Genomic DNA, 23,292 nt, shown 5'->3' on the forward strand with positions numbered 1-23,292 from the left:
AAGACTGTATTGGAGCTGTCAGCGGCTAACCTTGCGGTCATTGTCACAAAACCATAACCATCCCGACTCCTTATATCCCACCCGCGTGAGAAGTTCAGAACAAGAAAGTGTAGGCTATACAGAAAATAATGACTCTTAAATTGAAAATCATTCAAACTAAATAATAAGGATTTATATCAGCCTAAATGAGGTGTAAATTACATCACAAATCCCAGTGTTCAAACTGCATGGGATTTCTACTAATGCGATGGCAATGTCCACAACATGTATAATGCTGGGTGCCGCTTATGGATTTGATCGTTTCAATGCATTGTGTCAGAGGTGTACTCCGACACACCTAAACAAAAGCAACGATAAGCTATGCAGTTGTTGGTTACCGTGGGTTAAGGCTGATCTGATTGAATCCTGGACAAAAATAACCGGCAAAGTACACAAGCAGGTAAGCAACTTACCTTGGACGCCACCATCTTGGACAACGCCCCAGGCCCAGTCCAGCAGGGTCTCCAGCCGGCTCAGCAGCTGCAGGTGACAGTGTAGCCCTTTCCCCCAGGCCTGCTCCAACTCCTTGGCTGCAGCCTGGATCCGTCCCAGCTCAGTCTCCTTCCTCTGGGCCTGCAGACCCAGCAAACCCATCTCCCCAGAGCTCCAGTCCTCTCTGAGCCCACGTAGAAGCTCCACCAGGCGGATACGGGCAACCAGAGTCTGGCTGTTCAGTAGAGCCTGGAACCCCCCGGCATGAGGCACCAGCTTCCCAGCCCGGATGCTACCGCCGCCCACCCGGACCACCATGCTGCTCAGGGGCTCGATGAAGGACTCACCCAGGAGGAGGCCGCCTACTGGAAGCACCGCTCCTAAAGAGAGGGATATGACATTATGTGTAGGGCCAGGAGTTTGTCCTTTTGACCTGACCCAGAGAAACTTAGTGTCCTAGTTACAGTTTTTCCTGGTTCAGGTCAAGTGGTCAGGGAAAACTCCTGGTCTTAATTATGGTTAAGTCACCAGTTAATAGGCTATTGTCTTTTTTGCAGAGCTACTTTTAACTCTGCTTCAGCTAGATCTTAAAACCCAAAATAATTGGTATAACATTGTTTAGTGTTTCAAAACACCAGTATGGTGCCCGTATTTGGACTGCATCATACGTCCATGGAAGTTGGGTAGTACCCACATAAAAATATACTAAAGCTTACTATAGAATACTATAATAATTACTGTAGAATTCTATAGAATTATGATTATTATAGAATTATTATTATTTTTCACCTTTATTTAACCAGGTAGGCTAGTTGAGAACAAGTTCTCATTTGCAACTGCGACCTGGCCAAGATAAAGCATAGCAGTGTGAACAGACAACACAGAGTTACACATGGAGAAAACAATTAACAAGTCAATAACACAGTAGAAAATAAAGGGAGTCTATATACAATGTGTGCAAAAGGCATGAGGAGGTAGGCAAATAATTACAATATTGCATTGATCGGTTAGCTGCTCAGATAGCTGATGTTTGAAGTTGGTGAGGGAGATAAAAGTCTCCAACTTCAGCGATTTTTGCAATTCGTTCCAGTCACAGGCAGCAGAGTACTGGAACGAAAGGCGGCCGAATGAGGTGTTTGCTTTAGGGATGATCAGTGAGATACACCTGCTGGAGCGCGTGCTACGGATGGGTGTTGCCATCGTGACCAGTGAACTGAGATAAGGCGGAGCTTTACCTAGCATGGCCTTGTAGATGACCTGGAGCCAGTGGGTCTGGCGACGAATATGTAGCGAGGGCCAGCCGACTAGAGCATACAAGTCGCAGTGGTGGGTAGTATAAGGTGCTTTAGTGACAAAACAGATGGCACTGTGATAAACTGCATCCAGTTTGCTGAGTAGAGTGTTGGAAGCAATTTTGTAGATGACATCGCCGAAGTCGAGGATCGGTAGGATAGTCAGTTTTACTAGGGTAAGCTTGGTAGCGTGAGTGAAGGAGGCTTTGTTGCGGAATAGAAAGCCGACTCTTGATTTGATTTTCGATTGGAGATGTTTGATATGAGTCTGGAAGGAGAGTTTGCAGTCTAGCCAGACACCTAGGTACTTATAGGTGTCCACATATTCAAGGTCGGAACCATCCAGTGTGGTGATGCTAGTCGGGCATGCGGGTGCAGGCAGCGATCGGTTGAAAAGCATGCATTTGGTTTTACTAGCGTTTAAGAGCAGTTGGAGGCCACGGAAGGAGTGTTGAATGGCATTGAAGCTCGTTTGGAGGTTAGATAGCACAGTGTCCAATGACGGGCCGAAAGTATATAGAATGGTGTCGTCTGCGTAGAGGTGGATCAGGGAATCGCCCGCAGCAAGAGCAACATCATTGATATATACAGAGAAAAGAGTCGGCCCGAGAATTTAACCCTGTGGCACCCCCATAGAGACTGCCAGAGGACCGGACAGCATGCCCTCCGATTTGACACACTGAACTCTGTCTGCAAAGTAATTGGTGAACCAGGCAAGGCAGTCATCCGAAAAACCGAGGCTACTGAGTCTGCCGATAAGAATATGGTGATTGACAGAGTCGAAAGCCTTGGCAAGGTCGATGAAGACGGCTGCACAGTACTGTCTTTTATCGATGGCGGTTATGATGTCGTTTAGTACCTTGAGTGTGGCTGAGGTGCACCCGTGACCGGCTCGGAAACCAGATTGCATAGCGGAGAAGGTACGGTGGGATTCGAGATGGTCAGTGACCTGTTTGTTGACTTGACTTTCGAAGACCTTAGATAGGCAGGGCAGAATGGATATAGGTCTGTAACAGTTTGGGTCCAGGGTGTCTCCCCCTTTGAAGAGGGGGATGACTGCGGCAGCTTTCCAATCCTTGGGGATCTCAGACGATATGAAAGAGAGGTTGAACAGGCTGGTAATAGGGGTTGCGACAATGGCGGCGGATAGTTTCAGGAATAGAGGGTCCAGATTGTCAAGCCCAGCTGATTTATACGGGTCCAGGTTTTGCAGCTCTTTCAGAACATCTGCTATCTGGATTTGGGTAAAGGAGAACCTGGAGAGGCTTGGGCGAGGAGCTGCGGGAGGGGCGGAGCTGTTGGCCGAGGTAGGAGTAGCCAGGCGGAAGGCATGGCCAGCCGTTGAGAAATGGTTGTTGAAGTTTTCGATAATCATGGATTTGTCGGTGGTGACCGTGTTCCCTAGCCTCAGTGCAATGGGCAGCTGGGAGGAGGTGCTCTTGTTCTCCATGGACTTCACAGTGTCCCAGAACTTTTTGGAGTTGGAGCTACAGGATGCAAACTTCTGCCTGAAGAAGCTGGCCTTAGCTTTCCTGACTGACTGCGTGTATTGGTTCCTGACTTCCCTGAACAGTTGCATATCGCGGGGACTGTTCAATGCTATTGCAGTCCGCCACAGGATGTTTTTGTGCTGGTCGAGGGCTGTCAGGTCTGGAGTGAACCAAGGGCTGTATCTTTTCTTAGTTCTGCATTTTTTGAACGGAGCATGCTTATCTAAAATGGTGAGGAAGTTACTCTTAAAGAATGACCAGGCGTCCTCAACTGACGGGATGAGGTCAATGTCCTTCCAGGATACCCGGGCCAGGTCGATTAGAAAGGCCTGCTCACAGAAGTGTTTTAGGGAGCGTTTGACAGTGATGAGGGGTGGTCGTTTGACTGCGGCACCGTAGCGGATACAGGCAATGAGGCAGTGGTCGCTGAGATCCTGGTTGAAGACAGCGGAGGTGTATATGGAGGGCCAGTTGGTCAGGATGACGTCTATGAGGGTGCCCTTGCTTACAGAGTTAGGGTTGTACCTGGTGGGTTCCTTGATGATTTGTGTGAGATTGAGGGCATCTAGCTTAGATTGTAGGACTGCCGGGGTGTTAAGCATATCCCAGTTTAGGTCACCTAACAGAACAAACTCTGAAGCTAGATGGGGGGCAATCAATTCACAAATGGTGTCCAGGGCACAGCTGGGAGCTGAGGGGGGTCGGTAGCAGGCGGCAACAGTGAGAGACTTATTTCTGGAGAGAGTCATTTTCAGAATTAATAGTTCGAACTGTTTGGGTATGGACCTGGAAAGTATGACATTACTTTGCAGGCTATCTCTGCAGTAGACTGCAACTCCTCCCCCTTTGGCAGTTCTATCTTGACAGAAGATGTTATAGTTGGGTATGGAAATCTCTGAATTTTTGGTGGCCTTCCTGAGCCAGGATTCAGACATGGTAAGGACATCAGCGTTAGCAGAGTGTGCTAAAGCAGTGAGTAAAACAAACTTAGGGAGGAGGCTTCTGATGTTGACATGCATGAAACCAAGGCTTTTTCGATCACAGAAGTCAACAAATGAGGGTGCCTGGGGACATGCAGGGCCTGGGTTTACCTCCACATCACCCGCGGAACAGAGAAGGAGTAGTATGAGGGTGCGGCTAAAGGCTATCAAAACTGGTCGCCTAGAGCGTTGGGGACAGAGAATAAGAGGAGCATGTTTCTGGGCATGGTAGAATATATTCAGGGCATAATGTGCAGACAGGGGTATGGTGGGGTGCGGGTACGGCGGAGGTAAGCCCAGGCACTGGGTGATGATGAGAGAGGTTTTATCTCTGGACATGCTGGTTGTAATGGGTGAGGTCACCGCATATGTGGGAGGTGGGACAAAGGAGGTATCAGGGGTATGAGGATTGGGACTAGGGGCTCCATTGTGAACTAAAGCAATGATAACTAACCTGAGCAACAGTATACAAGGCATATTGACATTTGAGAGAGACATACAGCGAGGCATACAGTAATCACAGGTGTTGAATTGGGAAAGCTAGCTAAAACAGTGGGTGAGACAACAGCTAATCAGCTAGCACAACAACAGCAGGTAAAATGGCATTGACTAGGCAACGGGGCCGACAGATAAAACAAACAAGCGGAATGGAGTACCGTGATTAGTGGACAGTCCAGCGTGCATCGGCTATGTAGCCAAGTGATCAGAGTCCAGGGGGCAGCAGTGGATGGGGCAGGGGGGGCTGGACTGGCGAGTGTTATCCAGGTTAAAAAACTAACAATGACTAAATAGCTTGTAGCTAGTTAGCTGGTTAGCTTCTGGAGGTTCTTGAGTGTGTTCTAAAAATTAAAAATAATAGCGATTCCGTATCACATTGGGTGAGGCAGGTTTCCGGAAGGTATAAACAAATTTTTAAAAATCGGGAAGAGATAGAAAGTACATATGGGCCACTGCGTGTTTGGGACGGTTAGCAGGCCTGTGCTAACAAGCTAACAGATTAGCAGGCCGGGGTAAACAAGGTAGTAGTTAGCGGACCTGGGCTAAACAAGCTAGCAGTTAGCATGCCGAATTAGCAAGCAAGGAGATAGCGAGGGCTAGAGAGTTAGCCTTTGGGGGACGTCGCGATGGGGTGAGTCTGTTTATTCCTCTTCATGCGGTGACATCGATAGACCGGTAGTGGGTCCGAGTATTGTAGCCCAGGAGTATGCTACGGTGGCAGCACAGGAGCTCTGGCCGGGCTAGCTTCAAGCTACGTGGGTGGAAACGCTAGCCAGGAGTAATCAACCAGGGTTGCGGTTTAGCTCGATAGCTAGTTGTGAAGATCAATTTGTAGTATACTTTAGAATACTATACTACACACGGTACTATCCCTTGGCCATGTGTAATACTTACTTTAGAATGTTGTAGTATACTGTAGAATACTAGACACTGTAGTATCCCTCGATTATGTAAGGCTTACTTAGAATTGTGTAGTATACTAGAGAATACTATACTACACACTGTAGTATCCCCTAGATCGTTCAGGGGTGTTTACTATAGAATTTTGTTGTATACTAGAGAATACTATACTACACACTGTAGTATCCCTTGATCATGTAGTGCTTACTAGTGTTGTAGTACTCCAGACCGGTCTGGAATCAGGTCTCAAGACCACATATTGATTGTCTTGGTCTTGACTCGGTGTCTCAAACATTTGTACTCGGTCTTGACTCGGTCTTGGTCTCGGACAGTGAGGACTCTTAATTTCTCCCCGAGACCAGCTGAGTAAAAAATCTCATAATCATCAGCTTCCGTTCAGTCAGTGCATAAAACCAGGCCAAATATATACACTCCTATCTTGAAACATTAATACGGAATCTTAACAGCCTTCATATCTATTATAGACAAGTTTGCGCAGTGGATAACCTATGGGCCTTCAGTGTGTGGCAGGTTTGTGATTCTGAAAGGACAGCAACAGGGAACACTTGACATTCAGAACATCCTGGGCTCAGACCTGACTCGGGGTGGGGTTCTTGGCGTGGGGTTCTCTGCGCGACCGAAATGAAGCGCCCGTACTCTTGGCCTCCCACGTTAGCAGTGAACATTTTGCAGAAACAACGCTATGTCACATATCTCACAGCTTCCTTCCATGCACTGTGCTCTCCTAACGCCAAATAACCAAAACTTCTTAATATTAATTAAATGGATTGTGGTCAGTAAACCCATGTAATACATTGTTAATAGTACAAATTACAAATCAAATGTATTTATATAGCCCTTCTTACATCAGCTGATATATCAAAGTGCTGTACAGAAACCCAGCCTAAAGCCACAAACAGCAAGCAATGCAGGTGTAGAAGCACAGTGGCTAGGAAAAACTCCCTAGAACGGCCAAAACCTAGGAAGAAACCTAGAGAGGAACCAGGCTATGAGGGACGGCCAGTCCTCTTCTGTCTGTGCCGAGTGCATAAATATATTGTAATTTTCCATACAGACAACTTGTTGGAAAAGGTATGTGTTATTTGTGTTGCAATGTTTTCATAAACAATGTCCAATATTTTATTGAAAAAATAACTCATGATGTTGGTCACAACTAATGTGAGATTGTCATGCTTTGCGCACTTGCAACATAATTCAAAGGGTTATGCCAAAACTTTTGCAGATAATATGTAGAAACTCATGCACCAAACACTTGAAAATCATGATTTTATAATATTTGTGGTAATAAATCAGATTCCAAGGTCAAGGACAATATTTCTACCTGTTTAATTAAACAAAAAAAAAACATATTGCCTATTTGTCAGCTGAAAACTACTGTCCTGTTGAGGGTAGCATCAAACTATATTGCATATTTGTCTGATTTTCCAAGCGTGTTAGTATGTATATCTACATCAATTATCATGATGCATTCTATATTGGGTCATTGGGCTCCTAAGCAGGTACAGTGGGGGCAAAAAAGTATTTAGTCAGCCACCAATTTGGGCAAGTCTGGCACTGCAGGAGTTGAGTCCCTGGCGGCGTAGTGTGTTACTGATGGTAGGCTTTGTTACTTTGGTCCCAGCTCTCTGTAGGTCATTCACTAGGTCCCCCCGTGTGGTTCTGGGATTTTTGCTCACCATTCTTGTGATCATTTTGACCCCACGGGGTGAGAACTTGCGTGGAGCCCCAGATCGAGGGAGATTATCAGTGGTCTTGTATGTCTTCCATTTCCTAATAATTGCTCCCAGAGTTGATTTCTTCAAACCAAGCTGCTTACCTATTGCAGATTCAGGCTTCCCAGCCTGGTGCAGGTCTACAATTTTGTTTCTGGTGTCCTTTGACAGCTCTTTGGTCTTGGCCATAGTGGAATTTGGAGTGTGACTGTTTGAGGTTGTGGACAGGTGTCTTTTATACTGATAACAAGTTCAAACAGGTGCCATTAATACAGGTAACGAGTGGAGGACAGAGGAGCCTCTTAAAGAAGAAGTTACAGGTCTGTGAGAGCCAGAAATCTTGCTTGTTTGTAGGTGACTAAATACTTATTTTCCACTATTAATTTTCAAATAAATTCATTAAAAATCCTACAATCGGATTTTCTGGATTCCTTTTTTCTCATTTTGTCTGTCATAGTTGAAGTGTACCTATGATGAAAATTACAGGCCTCTCTCATCTTTTTAAGTGGGAGAACTTGCACAATTGGTGGCTGACTAAATACTTTTTTGCCCCACTGTAAATGTGCACAATGACCACTTGCTGTTTCATACGTCATTACAGTTGTTGGTTTCTAGTAGCTAGCTAGCGAATTTTAGCCATATTTGCATTTACATTAAATCAGTTAACACACCATGAAACAAGATTTGTTATCAATAACAAGATGAAACATGCTGAAGTGAGCCACTTACAATCCCCCACATATGGCAGTTTCTTGTCATTCTTGCTAGCAATCTGGCCATATAGAATCACAACAGCCTGACTTCTGCCCCATGGGAGCGCGAGAATCGTTTTCGTGTCGTGTGAAATTTACAAGTAAATATTTTTCTATATACATGTATTTGTTTATTAATGCTACAAGTAAAAAATATATATATGTTTTATTAATGTTACAAGTAAAACAAAAATATATATTTTTATTAATGCTACAGGTAAATATAGAAAAAAATGTTTTATTAATCCTACAAGTAAATAATTGTGTTGCAAACACACACAATCTATTCACTTGCAACATAATTCAAAGGGTTATGCCAAAATTTGCAGATTAATGCTACAGGTAAATATACCAAAATGTTTTATTTTATAAATATTTGTGGTAATAAATCAGATTCCTCTCATGCTGCGGTGCAAATACAATAACCGTCTCCGTGTTCGCTGAGCTGCATCTCTAGCCCTTTTTCTCAAGAAGAAATTCTGTATGTCCATCTTCTATAAGTTAGAAAAACAACGTTGACTCCACTATCCAGCTTTGTTTTCTCAACCAACCCAACAACAGATAGCAAGTTAATTGAGCTGACGATACCCAAAGTAGCTAACGTCATGTTAGCCATAAATTAGCTAGCTTTATTAGATTTTTTTTGCATATTTGGAAAAATGAAAGTGTAATGATTTAACTCCCAACTCTTATGGGACATTTATTTTGAAGGCACGTATAAATAACAACTGGACAAGGACAGACAGTGACTGACAGGCTGACACACACGTCACAGTTACAAATAGTAGCTATCTAGAAATTGCAAAAAAAAAATGTTTTTCAAAGATTTCAAAGAAACGGTAGACAATGAAAGTAGGATGTTCCAGCAAAAGTGTGTGTTGAAACACCAAAAGGGATCTCCCCTGTGTCCCTTTTCCCCCTATATCCCCACCCATCTTTGAGCCTCCAGAAACATCTGAACTACCTGACTGGACACAATCACCCGAATCTGCCACCCGCTCACCTCCTAACTCAACCTCACAGTACCAAGAAACTCCCACTCCACCCCTCAACGACTCCTCTGAGGAATGGGAAAAACTGTTAGACTCATTGTTGCTAGAGTAATAGGCTCTGTCATAAACAGAGGCCTGTATGTGCACTGTAAGAAAAGTATTTCCTGTTGTAAGATATGTCATCACCCTCTCTGCTCTGGGGGAATGGGAGGAGCAGCGGATCGGGTGCAGAGAATCAAAAGGTATATAAAGAGACATTTGCCATTACTTTGGCACTGACTTCTTGAATTCTGAATTCATTTAGACAACCATTTGACTTCGGGTAATTGCCACCTGACTCAAATCACTTACAGATTCTAACTTGCTGGAACTTGGGCTCTTGCAGTTTAGCTATTGGACAGTAGTTTTGTCGTCAGAGTGCCTTTCGCCTGGCAGAATCAGGATGCAAAATATCTTAATTGATTGAGCTCCTCATCCCGGCTAGGTATTTCTTACCACAGACACTGCGGTAGCTCAGCGGAGAACCTCTGATCTCTCCAGTCTAACTTGAATCTCTAAATTTAGTAAACCACCGACTCAAAGTCAACCTCTCAGACAGTAGAGGGGAATCGCAACCTAACTAAATTCAGAAATAACTCTGACCGATTGAAACTCTGCTCCTGATCTCGTGGGTCTCCCCGTCATCTCTCAAAGGTAATTAAATAACTATTACAAGTATTTAATATAGAGATAAGTGTTATCATTGTACCAGGCATTTTATAAGAGCATTAAGTCATTTGCATGTTTTTGATTAACGCTGTGTGTGACCGAGTAACAAATTGTGTATTTTGAAGGGTTTTTGATTGTAAAAGACAAAAAACAGATTGTTTTCAAAAATAAACGGTAGTCTTATTTTGTCTCGAGCAAAAGGTTCTCTCAAAGACAGTTAACGGCACGGGAGATAACAACTCTGACACTCCCCGCTACCGGGACACTGGAAACGGGGATCAATGACACACTATGGCACATATGTCAGAGTCAAGGCCCGCGGGCCACATCCGGCCCGCGAGAAGGTTTTTTACGGCCCCTGGGATGATCTTGATTTATTATTAGAACCGGCCCGCAGACCGCAGCAAGCCGGCAGCCCGCAGATCTTTTACACGCACCAATACTACATTTCCCACAATGCAACGGTGACGCACCGAGCAGTAGGCTGCTTCATTTCAATATTTATTGGCACAGCAGTTGTCAGCATCACAGTAAAATTAACTTTCAGATACCCATCAAAAATGGCAAAACGGAAGGTGGACACTGAGAACCGGGGTTTCAAACAAGGTGGGAGTCGGAGTATTTGTTCACGGAGGTAGCTGGAAAACCTGTGTGTCTTCTGTGTGGAGAAAGTGTGGCGGTACTGAAAGAGTATAATCTGAGACGACATTATGAAACGAAACACGCGGACAACAACAAGAATATGGACATGGAACAAAGGCTACAAAAGGCAGAGGAATTAAAACGAGGCCTCAAATCTCGACAGGCTCTGTTCAAAAAAGCCAAATCACAAGGCCAGGCTGCTGTCAAGGCCAGTTTTATTTTGGCAGAAGAGATCGCTAAATCAGCCCGGCCATTTACGGAGGGGGATTTCATCAAAAACTGCATGATTAAAGTTTGTGACGAAGTTTGCCCAGAAAAAAGGCAACTCTTTTTAAATGTGAGTCTGAGCAGAAACACCATTGCCGAGAGAGTAGACCAGTTGTCCATCAATCTAAAAGAGCAGCTTGTGAAAAAGGGAAAAGATTTCATTGCATATTCCTTGGCTGTGGATGAGAGCACCGACATTTCTGACATTGCCCAGTTGTCAATTTTCATCCGCGGAGTGGACTCCAGCCTAAGCGTGACAGAGGAGTTTTTGGCTTTACGTCCTATGCATGGCACAACTACGGGGCATGATTTGTATGAAGAGGTGTCAAGATGTGTAAATGAGATGGAGCTGCCTTGGGAAAAACTCGTGGGTTTGACAACCAACGGAGCACCTGCGATGTGTGGACACAGGAGCGGACTGGTGGCAAAGATACGGGAAAAGATGCAAGAGGAAAACGCGACAGGTGAGCTGACAGCTTATCATTGTATCATACACCAGGAAGCGTTGTGCGGTAAAGCCTTGAAAATGGAGCATGTAATGAGCATCATCACGCGCACAGTTAACTTTATCAGAGCCAAAGGTTTGAATCACCGCCAGTTCAAGGCATTTCTGACGGAGTTAGAAACGGAGCATGGTGATTTGCCTTATCACACAGAGGTGCGATGGCTAAGCCAGGGAAAGGTGCTTCAAAGATGTTTCGAGCTTCGTGAGGAGATTTGTCTGTTCTTGGACAGCAAAGGGAAAGACACAACACAACTCCGAGACGAAATGTTTCTGTGTGAAATGGCTTTTCTGTGTGACATTACGAGTCATCTGAATGCAATGAACTTGCAGCTGCAGGGTCGGGATCGTGTCATCTCTGATATGTACAGTACAGTGAAGGCATTTAAAACCAAACTGACTCTGTGGGAGACGCAGATGCGGAAAGAAAATTTGAGTCACTTTCCCAGCTGCCAGACCATGAAAGAGAAGCTCTCTACCAGTGCGTTCCCGAGCGCACAGTTGGCTGATAAAATAGGTATGCTTGCCGCTGACTTTCGACGCCGATTTGCTGACTTTGAAGCACAAAAAGCAGGTTGGAACTGCTCGGTAACCCATTTGCTGTTGACGTGGAAAGCTCACCACCAAACCTCCAAATGGAGTTGATTGACCTCCAATGCAATGATGCACTGAGGGCAAAATATGCGGCAGTGGGTGCTGCGGAGTTCGCCCGTTTCCTCCCCGACACAATGCCCCAGCTGCGCATCCAGGCTGCTCAAACGTTGTCTATGTTTGGCAGCACATACCTGTGTGAACAACTGTTTTCTTTGATGAACTTGAACAAAACATCACACAGAAGTCGACTTACTGCTGAACACCTCCACTCAATTCTGAGGATTTCCTCAGCTCAGAGCCTTACCCCGAACATTGATGAACTTGTGGAAAAGATGGGACACCACCAAGTATCACCCTCAACCTCAAACAAGTGAACATTACTGTGTAATCACATATTTAGAGTTTTTACTCAGTTCAAGTTTAAAAGTTAAAGTTTAATATTTGTTTTCACTGCATGTTACTTCTCCTTAAACAAAGTGTTGTTTTTGATTAATAGATTTTTGCACTTTATTTTATTGTATTTCAATCCAATTATATTTTTAAAATATTTCAGTTGAGTGGATGATAGAAAATTGCTATTATTGTTTTTTTCTTTGAAGTAAATTTAGCCCACTTTTGCTAAAATAGAAAATATAGGCTACTGATGGTGCCTTGAATACCGGTTTCTTTCATTTAATGTTCATGTTATGGGGATTTTTATATAAAGGAAATTTGTCTTTTGTGTCTGTTGAAAATTAAAGATTACTGACAGAGCCATAAGAAAATATTGCTTTATTTATCTGATCATATTGGAATATATTTGTTAGGTTTTCAGTAGGTTCAATTAGGTTCACTAGACTATATGCGTCATTAAAAAAAATTTCAATGAACATTCGAACAGTCCGGCCCTCGGCTTGTAGCTAAATTTTTTATTTGGCCCTCCGTCCATTTGACTTTGACACCCCTGCTCTATGACATAATGAGTTACCATTAAAAGACAAGGAGGAAGGTGTGTCCAGTAGTGATTCATTTAATTGTCTTATCGATCTATCTAAGTTTTATTATCCAAGTGATAAATAGCCGACGGGCAGAGTAGTGAGACTAAGTTGCCTAAAGGTCTTCACACTTTAAACTAGATACATCACAGAGGGGAAACACTCAACCACAGGGAAATCATATAGAAGCTGGTAGGACTAGTGCTTAATAACAACTCAAGGACCAATTAGTGGTGAAGCAAAGAGTCTAGAGGATAAAGGTGGGGTTCACACATCCCAGCTAGAGCTAGACCGTTGAGAGTGACAAGGCAAAAGACCTCTCTACGCGGACAACGCTTCGATATAGAAAAAGAGGCAGGGCTACGCGAGCGGTCCTGGTTATACCGAGATAACCTGAAGTATCCAGGGAACAGGACGCTAACCACCTCTAGCACCCCGCTGCCGGCCAAGGGGCGGGGCTGAAGGTTTTGTTTTGCGACAAGTGACATTGAAATATTTCTTTAGTGAGGTATCAGGGAAAGCTGTGTGCTTAGTGTTCAAAAACACCATCGCTGTCTTGAAAGACTACAACTTGTCCCGACACTTCCAGACGAAGCATGCAGAGAAATATAGGAACATGTCTTCTGAGCATAGGGCAAGTGCAACGAAGGAGTTGCTTTCTCAGTTGCAAAAGCAGCAAGGACTTTTCACAAAACTGCATTCAGCAAACAATGGAATTGTGAGAGCTAGCTATGTACTCTATCACATAATTGCTAAACAGCAAAACAATTTTGCTGAGGGCGAATTCATTAAAGAACGTTTAATTGACTCTGCAGCAATACTTTGCCTCGACAAGAAAGAGCTGTTTGAAAATGTTTCTCTGTCAAGACGAGCAGTGGCCCGGCGTGTTGAGGTAATCATAGAGAATATGGAAAATCAGTTGAAGACAAAGTAAAGGGTTACATCTATTTCTCTTTGGCCCTGGATGAGAGCAGTGATGCACGTAACACGGCACAGTTGTTGATATTCTTACGAGGCATAATCCCAGATTTTGAAATGACAGAGTTTGCTTCATTGCAGTCCATGAAGAGCACAAACACAGGGAAATGTTTATTGGAGGAGGTTAATAAGTGTGTGGCAAAGCTGGGACTGAGTTTTGAAAAGTGATCCAGTGTGACCACTTATGGGTGCCCAAACTTGACAGGAACAAAACGTTGGCCTTTTGAAAAGAATAAAAGATCAAGCGGCAGGGTAGCCTAGTGGTTAGAGCGTTGGACTAGTAACTGGAACGTTGCAAGTTCAAATCCCCGAGCTGACAAGGTACAAATCTGTCGTTCTGCCCCTGAACAGGCAGTTAACCCACTGTTCCTAGGCCATCATTGAAAATGAGAATTTGTTCTTAACTGACTTGCCTACTTAAATAAAGGTAAATAATAACTGAGCTGAACCCAGATCAGAAAATTATTTTCCTGCATTGCACTATTCATCAGGAGGTGCTCTGTAAATCTGTTCTAAAAATTAGCCATGTTGTGGATACAGTCACTAAAGTGGTAAACTTCATAAGAGAAGAAACTTTAAACCACAGGCAGTTTGTCTCACTGTTGGAAGAGAGACTTGGGTAATGCAGATCTCCCCTACCACATTAACGTGAGATGGCTCAGTTTGGGGAAGGTACTTGGGGAAGGTACTGAGTTTCTGCAAATGAAAGGAAAATATGTGGATTTCCCTAAACTGCAAGATGGTTGGCTGATTTTGCCTTCACCGTGGACATCATGGCCCTCAGGAATGAACTGAATTCCAAACTACAAGGGAAGGGCCTTTTTGCACATCAGATGTACAGTCCTTGTCAAAGCCTTCAAGGGAAAATTACTCCTCCTGACCCATCAAGTAGAAGCCAACATTCTCACCCACCTTGCGACACTACTAGTCTGATCCCTATCAGATGACCAGCAGGAGAAGTATACATCGCTGCTGCGTGCTTTGAACGGTGAGTTTTCTTGTCGTTTTGAGGATTTCAAAGTGTTGGAAAATGACATGCTGTTGGTTTCCTCTCCTTTCACCGTCAAGTTGGATAACGCTCCCATTGACCTGCAACTTGAGCTTATCGATCTTCAGTCTGAAGCAGTGATTGGAGAACTATTTAAACAATGTCACTGACAAGGTTTTATGCATATTTTGTTGAACAAAACCTTCCAAAGATTAGGAGTCACGTTCAGAAGATGTTTGTACTGTTTGGGTCAACCTATGTATGTGAACAGACATTTTCAGTGAAGAAATATAACAAGGCAAGTCACAGATCATCTCTTACTGACTCGCGCCTCTAAACAATCCTGCAGATCGTGAAGTCAGAAACTATACCTGACTTCACTGCTCTAGTCAATGGCCATCAGAGACTTCACTCTTCACACTAATTGAGTAGTTTAAATGTAATGTTGAGCTCTCTCTTTCTTGTGTTTTTGTACATTCCCATTAACAAGAGTTCTGTCCGTGGTGCTGAATGCAGTGTACTTTTCCCTCCATGTAGTTCATTGCATGTTTAATAATGAAAATACCTACCAAAAGGAGAACATGGACGTGGTTTATTTCTCTGCATGTTAAAAAAGTAAAATAAGTAACATATCAAGACGTGATTTACAGTAGATATATCTGTCAACACAGTCATACACTATGTACAACCCTGTAACTTCCGGAGATAACAGAGATGGCCGCCTCGCTTCGCGTTCTTAGGAAACTATGCGGTATTGTGTTTTTTGTGTATTATTTCTTACACTGTTGCCGCAGGAAATCTTAAGTCTTATTACATACAGCCGGGAGGAACTATCGGATATAAGAGCAACGTCAACATTATGACCAGGAATATGACTTTCCCGAAGTGGATTCTCTGTTTGGTCCACCACCCAGGACAATGGATTGGATCCCAGCAGGCTGACCGCATTATATACCAATAGAATTCTCTTCGATTATAATCACAGTCTTGTGTTTCCCCCACCCCAAGCAGACACCTCGACAGCCCTGAAAGAACTTCATTGAACTCTATGTAAACTGGAAACCACATATCCTGAGGCTGCATTTATTGTAGCTGCGGATTTTAACAAGGATAATCTGAAAACAAGGCTCATTAAATTTTATCAGCATACCGAATGTGCGACCCGGCCTGGCAAAATTCTAGATCATTGTTACTCTAACTTCCGTGATGCATACAAAGCCCTCCTTTCGGCAAATCTGACCATGACTCCATTTTGTTGCTCCCAGCCTATAGACAAAAACTAAAACATGAATCGCCCGTGCTCAGGTCTGTTCAACGCTGGTCTGACCAATCTGATTCTACGCTTCAAGATGATTGTACCCACGGTAACTATTAAAACCTTCCCCAACCAGAAACCATAGATTGATGGCAGCATTCACATAAAACTGAAAGCGCAAACCACTGCTTTTAAATTAGGGCAAGGCGACTGGAAACATGACCGAATACAAACAGTGTAGCTATTCCCTCTGCAAGGCAATCAAACAAGCTAAGCGTCAGTATAAAGACAAAGTAGAGCCGCAATTCAACGGCTCAGACACGAGAGGTATGTGGCAGGGTCTACAGTAAATCACGGACTACAAAAAGAAAACCAGACCCCGATGTCCCAGACAAACTAAACAACTTCTTTGCTCGCTTTGAGGACAATACAGTGCCACCGACACGGCCCGCTACCAAAACCTGCGGGCTCTCCTACACCGCAGCCAACGTGAGTAAAACATTTAAGCGTGTTAACCCTCACAAGGCTGGCTGGTGTGTTTACAGATGGCCACCATTGTTCCTGTTCCCAAGAAAGCTAAGGTAACTGAGCAAAACGACTATCGCCCCGTAGCACTCACTTCCGTCATCATGAAGTCCTTTGAGAGACTAGTCAAGGATCATATCACCTCCACCCTACCTGACACCCTAGACCCACTCCAATTTGCTTACCTTTCCAATAGGTCCACAGACGACACAATCGCAATCACACTGCACACTGCCCTAACCCATCTGGAAAACAGCAGACAGAGCACCCCCCCCTATCCACATCGACTGGACGGTAGTGTCACGGCTCCTCTGCATTGCAGGGGTGGTTCCTCCGTTAGTGATTGGAGTCACCTGGGATCAGAGTATTTAAACTGTCACTAATCACCTCTCTCTCTCCGCTCCTCCAGGTATGAACCTGTTTTGTTTGTTCTTTTGTAGTTTTGCATAGTTTTCACTCAGTCATTCACACACACAGATTCACGCATCCATGCACTTTACATACACCTTACATTATGATACTTCCACACCTCATTCCTTTTTCTTAGTTTAATAGTTTTGTTTACAATAAAGATATTTTTTAATTGGCCTATACCTGGTTGTTCGCGTCCCCTCATTTTTTCCACAATGAGCCGGCCTGTGACAAGTGGGGGCTCATCTGTAAGTTAAAAACCTGTTATAGCTGCGATACCCGTACAGGGACCAACATCAGGGGGAAATTACAGAATGACAACTAAAAATACAATTTCGTAACATTAAACATTCTTGAAAATGCAAGTGTTTTACACCCTTCAAAAGATTAGAATCTTGGTAATCAAACTACGTTTTCCAATTTAGCTATTACAGAGAACAAATCCCATGCTTTTGTTTGAGAAGAGCTATCAAGAACAGAAACATTTTCCGCCATGACAGTTTTTAGACATTCACATCTGAAGGTAAAATTACGTCTTACATTCTGATATCTTGCTCTTATCTCTCTTCCTGAGTATCACATTGATCAAATGAAGTGCCGTTTTCTTTGATAAAATCAATTTTTATAGCCTAAATCTAAACATTTTGTAAACTATTTGTGCCGTGAATTCCATCTCTATCAATTCTTTACGTAGCATTCGGCGTGATTCACCCCTGTAAACAATAGTTTATCTAGTCATGGTGGGTTTCAGTGCATTCCTCTGGATTTTTGCAACACAGTCAAACATTATTGTTTTTTTTGCTGGGAGAATTGACCAAAGTGAGCTGATTTGAAGACAACGATAAATGACTACCTGACGCATCAATAATTTTAGCGAAGCTTCATTGATTGACTATATTTCTGCCTAATGACCACTGATCTTCTTGAAATCTAGCTGGGTAGATAGCCAATGAGCTGAGGTAAACGCCAGTATGTAATGGTTTGGGGTTGGACCACAATTCCTTGGTTGTAATCGCACGCGCAGGGAACTCCATTTTCGCCTTGACGATCAGAGCAGTTGCTGTAAGGCTTTTTACGAGCAGCTGTATTTCGGAAAGTTGTAGTTTCAACGATTTCATTGAAGATATCCTGGAGAATACTTCATGTAAAGCGAAGTCAAACTCTAAAGTAAAAGTGAAAGTGAGACAGATTTTTTGTTTGAGGAATCTTGGAGTGTTATGATTCAAACCAACTGAGGAGCTGTTTCTGCAAGGACAGGACGTACTTCTGGACGGGTAAGTGCTAATGCCGTTTTATGAAATATAAAAATATATATATTATATATAAAAAATAAAATAAAAAATAAACATTTTTGCAATGAAATGTGTAGTTTGTTTGTGCGGAGTTGAATGGAACACCTTAGTGACTGTTCCTCTGCTCTATACAATCAATACATATCTGTTTATTTTATGTGATGATAAAAGGCTCATACAATACAAATATTTTTAAATGTTTTCTTTCGCAGTGATAGCGACTCCGACTGGGAGGCCCCGGTGCCAAGCTGCCCGCTCTACCTCTGCCCCCAGTGGTGTTCATATGCCACAGTTCATTACTGCAGGCATGACTGTGCCTCAGGGACAAAAGGGCACAGCATGGAGGCGTCGTTGTGTTCTGTGTCGCATGAAATGCACCACTTGTTCAGTTTGCCTCTGCTTTACATCAGAAAGAGACTGCTATGGGACATGGCACAGGCAGCAAAATACTGTGACGAGGATTTCCCAAGGGGTGTACAGTTATTTTTTTCTATATTTATTTTCTAATATTTGTTAAAACATTTTTTGTGTGTGTGTGTGTGTGTGTGTGTGTGTTAGAATTCATTTTTGATGTGTTATGTGTATATAGTTATTTGCACTGCTGTATATAGTTATAGGTCATTTCACCAACCAATTCGGCCACTTGGGTACATTTGGGCAACTTGTGTGGGACTTCATGCTAAATGTCATGTAGCTCACCCATTCCTGAAGTTATCAGTCTGAAACTCTGCACACCTACAGTTGCCCTCTTGTGTTATCCATCAACATTATCTCCAGCATCCTATCTGACTGTGTGGCTATTCTAGTACATGTGAAAGATACTACAAGAATAAAAAACAGAAAACGTATGCCCTTTCTTTCTCTTTTCTTCCACCAGATCTACTGTGTAATATTATCCTACAATCAATTAACATTTCCACAAACTTCAGAATGTTTCCATTCAAATGATACCAAGAATATGCATATCCTTGCCTCTGGGGCTGAGCTACAGGCAGTTAGATTAGGGTATGTCTTCAGGCGGAAATTGAGAACACAGGGATGCAGCCATAACAGGTTAAAGTTGTATTCTAGTCTTACTTTAGCATTTTAGTTTACTCTAACATTCTGTTATAGTTGGTTAAGGTTTTGTCTAGATTGTCTTTGTCTTATTATTGATATGTTTGTTTATTTGTAATTTGGCTTATTTGATTATTGTTTTGTAGTTAACTTGGGTTAGTTTAGTTCAGATTGCCAAATCTTTTGTTGGACGGGATGTTTTGGTTGGGCCAATATTGGAGAGAACATTGAGAGCCATGTGTTCTTTTGGTTCAGTTATTTTGGTAGCTAAATTTGGTTCGCAATTCACTCTGGGTTTTTCTGGGTTTTGTTCAGGTGGGAGTCCTCTCATGTTCAGGCTTATCAGCGAGTGTCAATAGGAGGCTCGTGGTGTTTTTGTTTTCGGTGGCAGTGAATGTGGGTAGAGCATCCCTTTCCCTTTTCCCTTACATCGGCTCCGGACCTCCGTGGTTATGGGGGGGGCCGCCAGTTTCTGGTTGTCTTTTCCACCCCACTGGTTTTGTGTGCATAAAACCCCACCACATGTGACTGCACGAAGACCAGGGCCAGTTAGTTGTTTTTGGAGGATAGTGGGGTATGGCTCCTGTCCTTGAACCCAGACTGACAGCAGGTGAGTTGTGTTTTTTTTTTGCATTTGTAATAGTTGTATTGGTTGAGGAAAATGTCTTCCATTTTGAGTAGTTTTGTTCAAGCTCCTTCAGAGGTAGCCTTAGAGTTGTGTACTAAGGAGCAGTTAATTGAAACTGCTGAACATTATCAGATTGAGATTGTTGATGAAAAAATTAAAGAGACTGTTAAAACTAGATTAAAGCAGGGTCTTAGAGAAATTGGTGTTTTTGGGGGTCTGCTAGTAGTGAGGGTGCAGGTTTTCAGTCTCGCCCTTCATTAACTTTTGAGCAGCAAAGGGAGCTGTTGCAAATGCAGTTAGAGATAGGGTGATTGAGAAATGCTAATAGACCAGAAGGACTACCACAGTTTGATGTTTCACAGAATCTTCGTTTGTTGCCTAAATTTGGTGGGTCAGATCAGACACATACTTTGCTTTATTTGAGTGTATTGCGGAAGCTTGAGCTTGGTCAGATTTGGGCATGACTATGTTTTTGCAATGTGTACTTACAGGTAAAGCACGTGAGGCTTTTACAGCACTGAGTGTAGCTGACAGTAAAGTTGTTGCTAAAGTTAAATCAGCAGTTCTGAAGGTCTACGAGCTTGTGCCAGAGGCATATCGTCAACGTTTTCGTGACAGGAAAAAAGTTAGATCACAAACCTATTCTGAGTTTGTTCGTGATTTGTTCGTGATCTGCATTTAATCGTTGGTGTACAGCTTCTGAAGTTAGTACTGTGGAAGGACCACCAGGGGGCAGGCTGTGCTCACGGATAGTAGCCCAACAAGGCATGGGAGACAAGTCGCTCTGGATAAGAGCGTCTGCTAAATGACTTAAATGTAAATGTAAATGTAAATGTAACCAGAGGCAATTAAGCACAGATGACGGTACTAATGACATATTCTCCTTCAAAGAGAAAGTATGCAACCAGCAGAGAGGGGGGGGGGGGAACTATCTCTGGAAGATGGCCACCGAGACAGAGGAGCTATCCAGGAAGAACCACTAAGACGGTGACAATCCCGTGACCTTTGTTGTAGTTTAAAAAATAATCCTATTGTGTTCCTGTTTGATCTGGAGAAGAAGATTCATTGATTTCATTGATTATGTTGGAGTGTTTGTGTTGACCAAATGCCCTCAATATAGAACTGTGTTCAATTAAGAAAACCTACTCCCGACTCGTTTATTCCACCTTCCCGCTTTAGAGTGACGCCCAATTAGTTGGTCCGCTCACAGTACTTTTGAGGATCTGTCTAATTTGATTGGGTTAGAACAGTTCGAAAATTCTGTGTCTGACCAGATTGCTACATACATGAATGAACGTAAAATTAAGTCTCCAAGTGATGCATCAATCCTTGCAGATGAGTACAGGCTAACAAATAAAAGCCATTTTGACATTTGACATGTACCATAAAAATAACTTTACTCCTAGGAATAGTAGGTCACCTTTTTCTGGGACTTCTTTCCAAAGACCTCAGTAGAAGTTTGGGTCTGGAGGACTTAAAGCACCGGTTAATGCTAATACCTGTCGCTACTGTTTAGTTGAAGGGCATTGGAAGAAAGATTGTCCTCTGCTTAAATTTTTTTTAAAGTCAGGTCAAGTTAAACCTGCTGTGATGGCAAGTCCTGTTGCAGCCTCTGACCACCAGGGTGAGCTTTTTCAGCCACTCGTTGAGTTTGATTCTCAGTCTTCCCACTGTGATTTTTAGCCTTTATTTCAGATGGTGTAGTGTCCCTGGTAGATGTTTCAGAGTAAGAGTAAGCCAGAAAGTCTTGAGTTGCCAGTCAAACTACAGACAGAACAGTTGACTAGTTCTAGAGATTCATTGATGGCTGAGCAAAAGGCCGATACTAACTTAGCTGATCTGTTTGATAAAGTTGTTCCTGATTCAGTGGTGAGGAATAGTGCTCAGTGTTATTTTCTTCTTGTTGGGCTGTAGGTCAGGAAATGGGTTCCACACTATGATCAGGGTCTAGGAGAACCAGTCTTTCAAATAGTTGTTCCTTGTCACGTTCTGACCTTTATTTCCTTTGTTTTGTATTTATTTAGTATGGTCAGAGCGTGAGTTGGGTGGGCAGTCTGTTTGTTTTTCTATGATTTGGGTATTTCTATGTTTCAGCCTCGTATGGTTCTCAATCAGAGGCAGGTGTCATGAGTTGTCTCTGATTCAGAATCATACTTAGGTAGCCTGGGTTGCACTGTTTGTTTGTGGGTGATTGTCTATGTTGATGGCTTGTGTCATCACAGTTCTCATTTAGCTTCACGGTCGTTATTTGTTTATTGTTATTGTATCCAGTGTTCAGTACTTTAATTAAATATCAAGATGAACACAAACCGCGCCGCATTTTGGTCCGCCTTTCCTTCAACAGAAGTAAACCGTGACATTCCTACTACTTTGCCAAATAAAGTGTTGCAAACTTCACATGGTGATGTGGCAGGTCATATGGGTGTTCGTAAAACTTATGATCGCATACTTCGTTATTTTTTTCTGGCCACGTTTAAAGCGGGATGTAGCTCAGTTTATTAAACCTTGTGATACGTGTCAGCGCACAAGCAAGCCAAACCAGGTTGTAAAGCCAGCACCTTTGTATCCAATACCAGCCATAGGGCAACCTTTTGAGCATCTTATTATCGATTGTGTTGGGCCTTTACCAAGGTCCAAGTCAGGTCATAGCTACTTATTAACTGTTATGTGTCAAGCAACCAGATATCCGGCAGCTTTTTCCTTGCGTACCATAACTTCAAAATCAGTATTTAAGGCGTCAATTCAATTTATTTCAACATTTGGGATTCCAAAAATCATCCAGTCAGATCTGGGGTTTAACTTTACCTCTCATTTATTTGCTCAGGTTCTCAAACAGCTTAAAGTTAAACACAAGTCTACTGCGTCCCATGCCCAGAGCCAGGGAGCTTTGGAACGTTTTCATCAAACTTTAAAATCCTTGCTTCGTGCATACTGTACAGAACTGTCTGCAGATTGGGAGGAGTTGTAAGTACCTCGGCGTACACATCACAGACAAACTGAAATGGTCCACCCACACAGACAGCGTGGTGAAGAAGGCGCAACAGTGTCTCTTCAACCTCAGGAGGCTGAAGAAATTCAGCTTGTCACCAAAAACACTCACAAACTTTTACAGATGCACAATTGAGAGCATCCTGTCGGGCTGTATCACCGCCTGGGACGACAACTGCTCCGCCCACAACCGGAAGGCTCTCCAGAGGGTAGTGAGGTCTGCACAACGCATCACTAGGGCAAACTACCTGCCCTCCAGGACACCTACACCACCCAATGTCACAGGAAGGCCAAAAAGATCATCAAGGACAACAACCACCTGAGACACTGCCTTTTTCACTATGCTATCATCCAGAAGGAGAGGTCAGTACAGGTG

General features: G+C 43.2%; 1 protein-coding gene across 1 annotated transcript in view; it reads right to left on the bottom strand.

The window, feature by feature from the left end:
• si:dkey-103g5.4 overlaps window positions 1–23,292 on the bottom strand; it is a 69,961-nt gene that overhangs the window by 26,322 nt on the left and 20,347 nt on the right. Inside the window, exon 17 of the mRNA XM_046294919.1 lies at window positions 453–851. Within this exon, the coding sequence (XP_046150875.1) occupies window positions 453–851 (399 nt within the window). The remainder of the gene's footprint in view (window positions 1–452; window positions 852–23,292) is intronic.

This window comes from Oncorhynchus gorbuscha, linkage group LG13 (assembly GCF_021184085.1).
Source record: "Oncorhynchus gorbuscha isolate QuinsamMale2020 ecotype Even-year linkage group LG13, OgorEven_v1.0, whole genome shotgun sequence".
Classification (NCBI taxonomy): domain Eukaryota; kingdom Metazoa; phylum Chordata; class Actinopteri; order Salmoniformes; family Salmonidae; genus Oncorhynchus; species Oncorhynchus gorbuscha.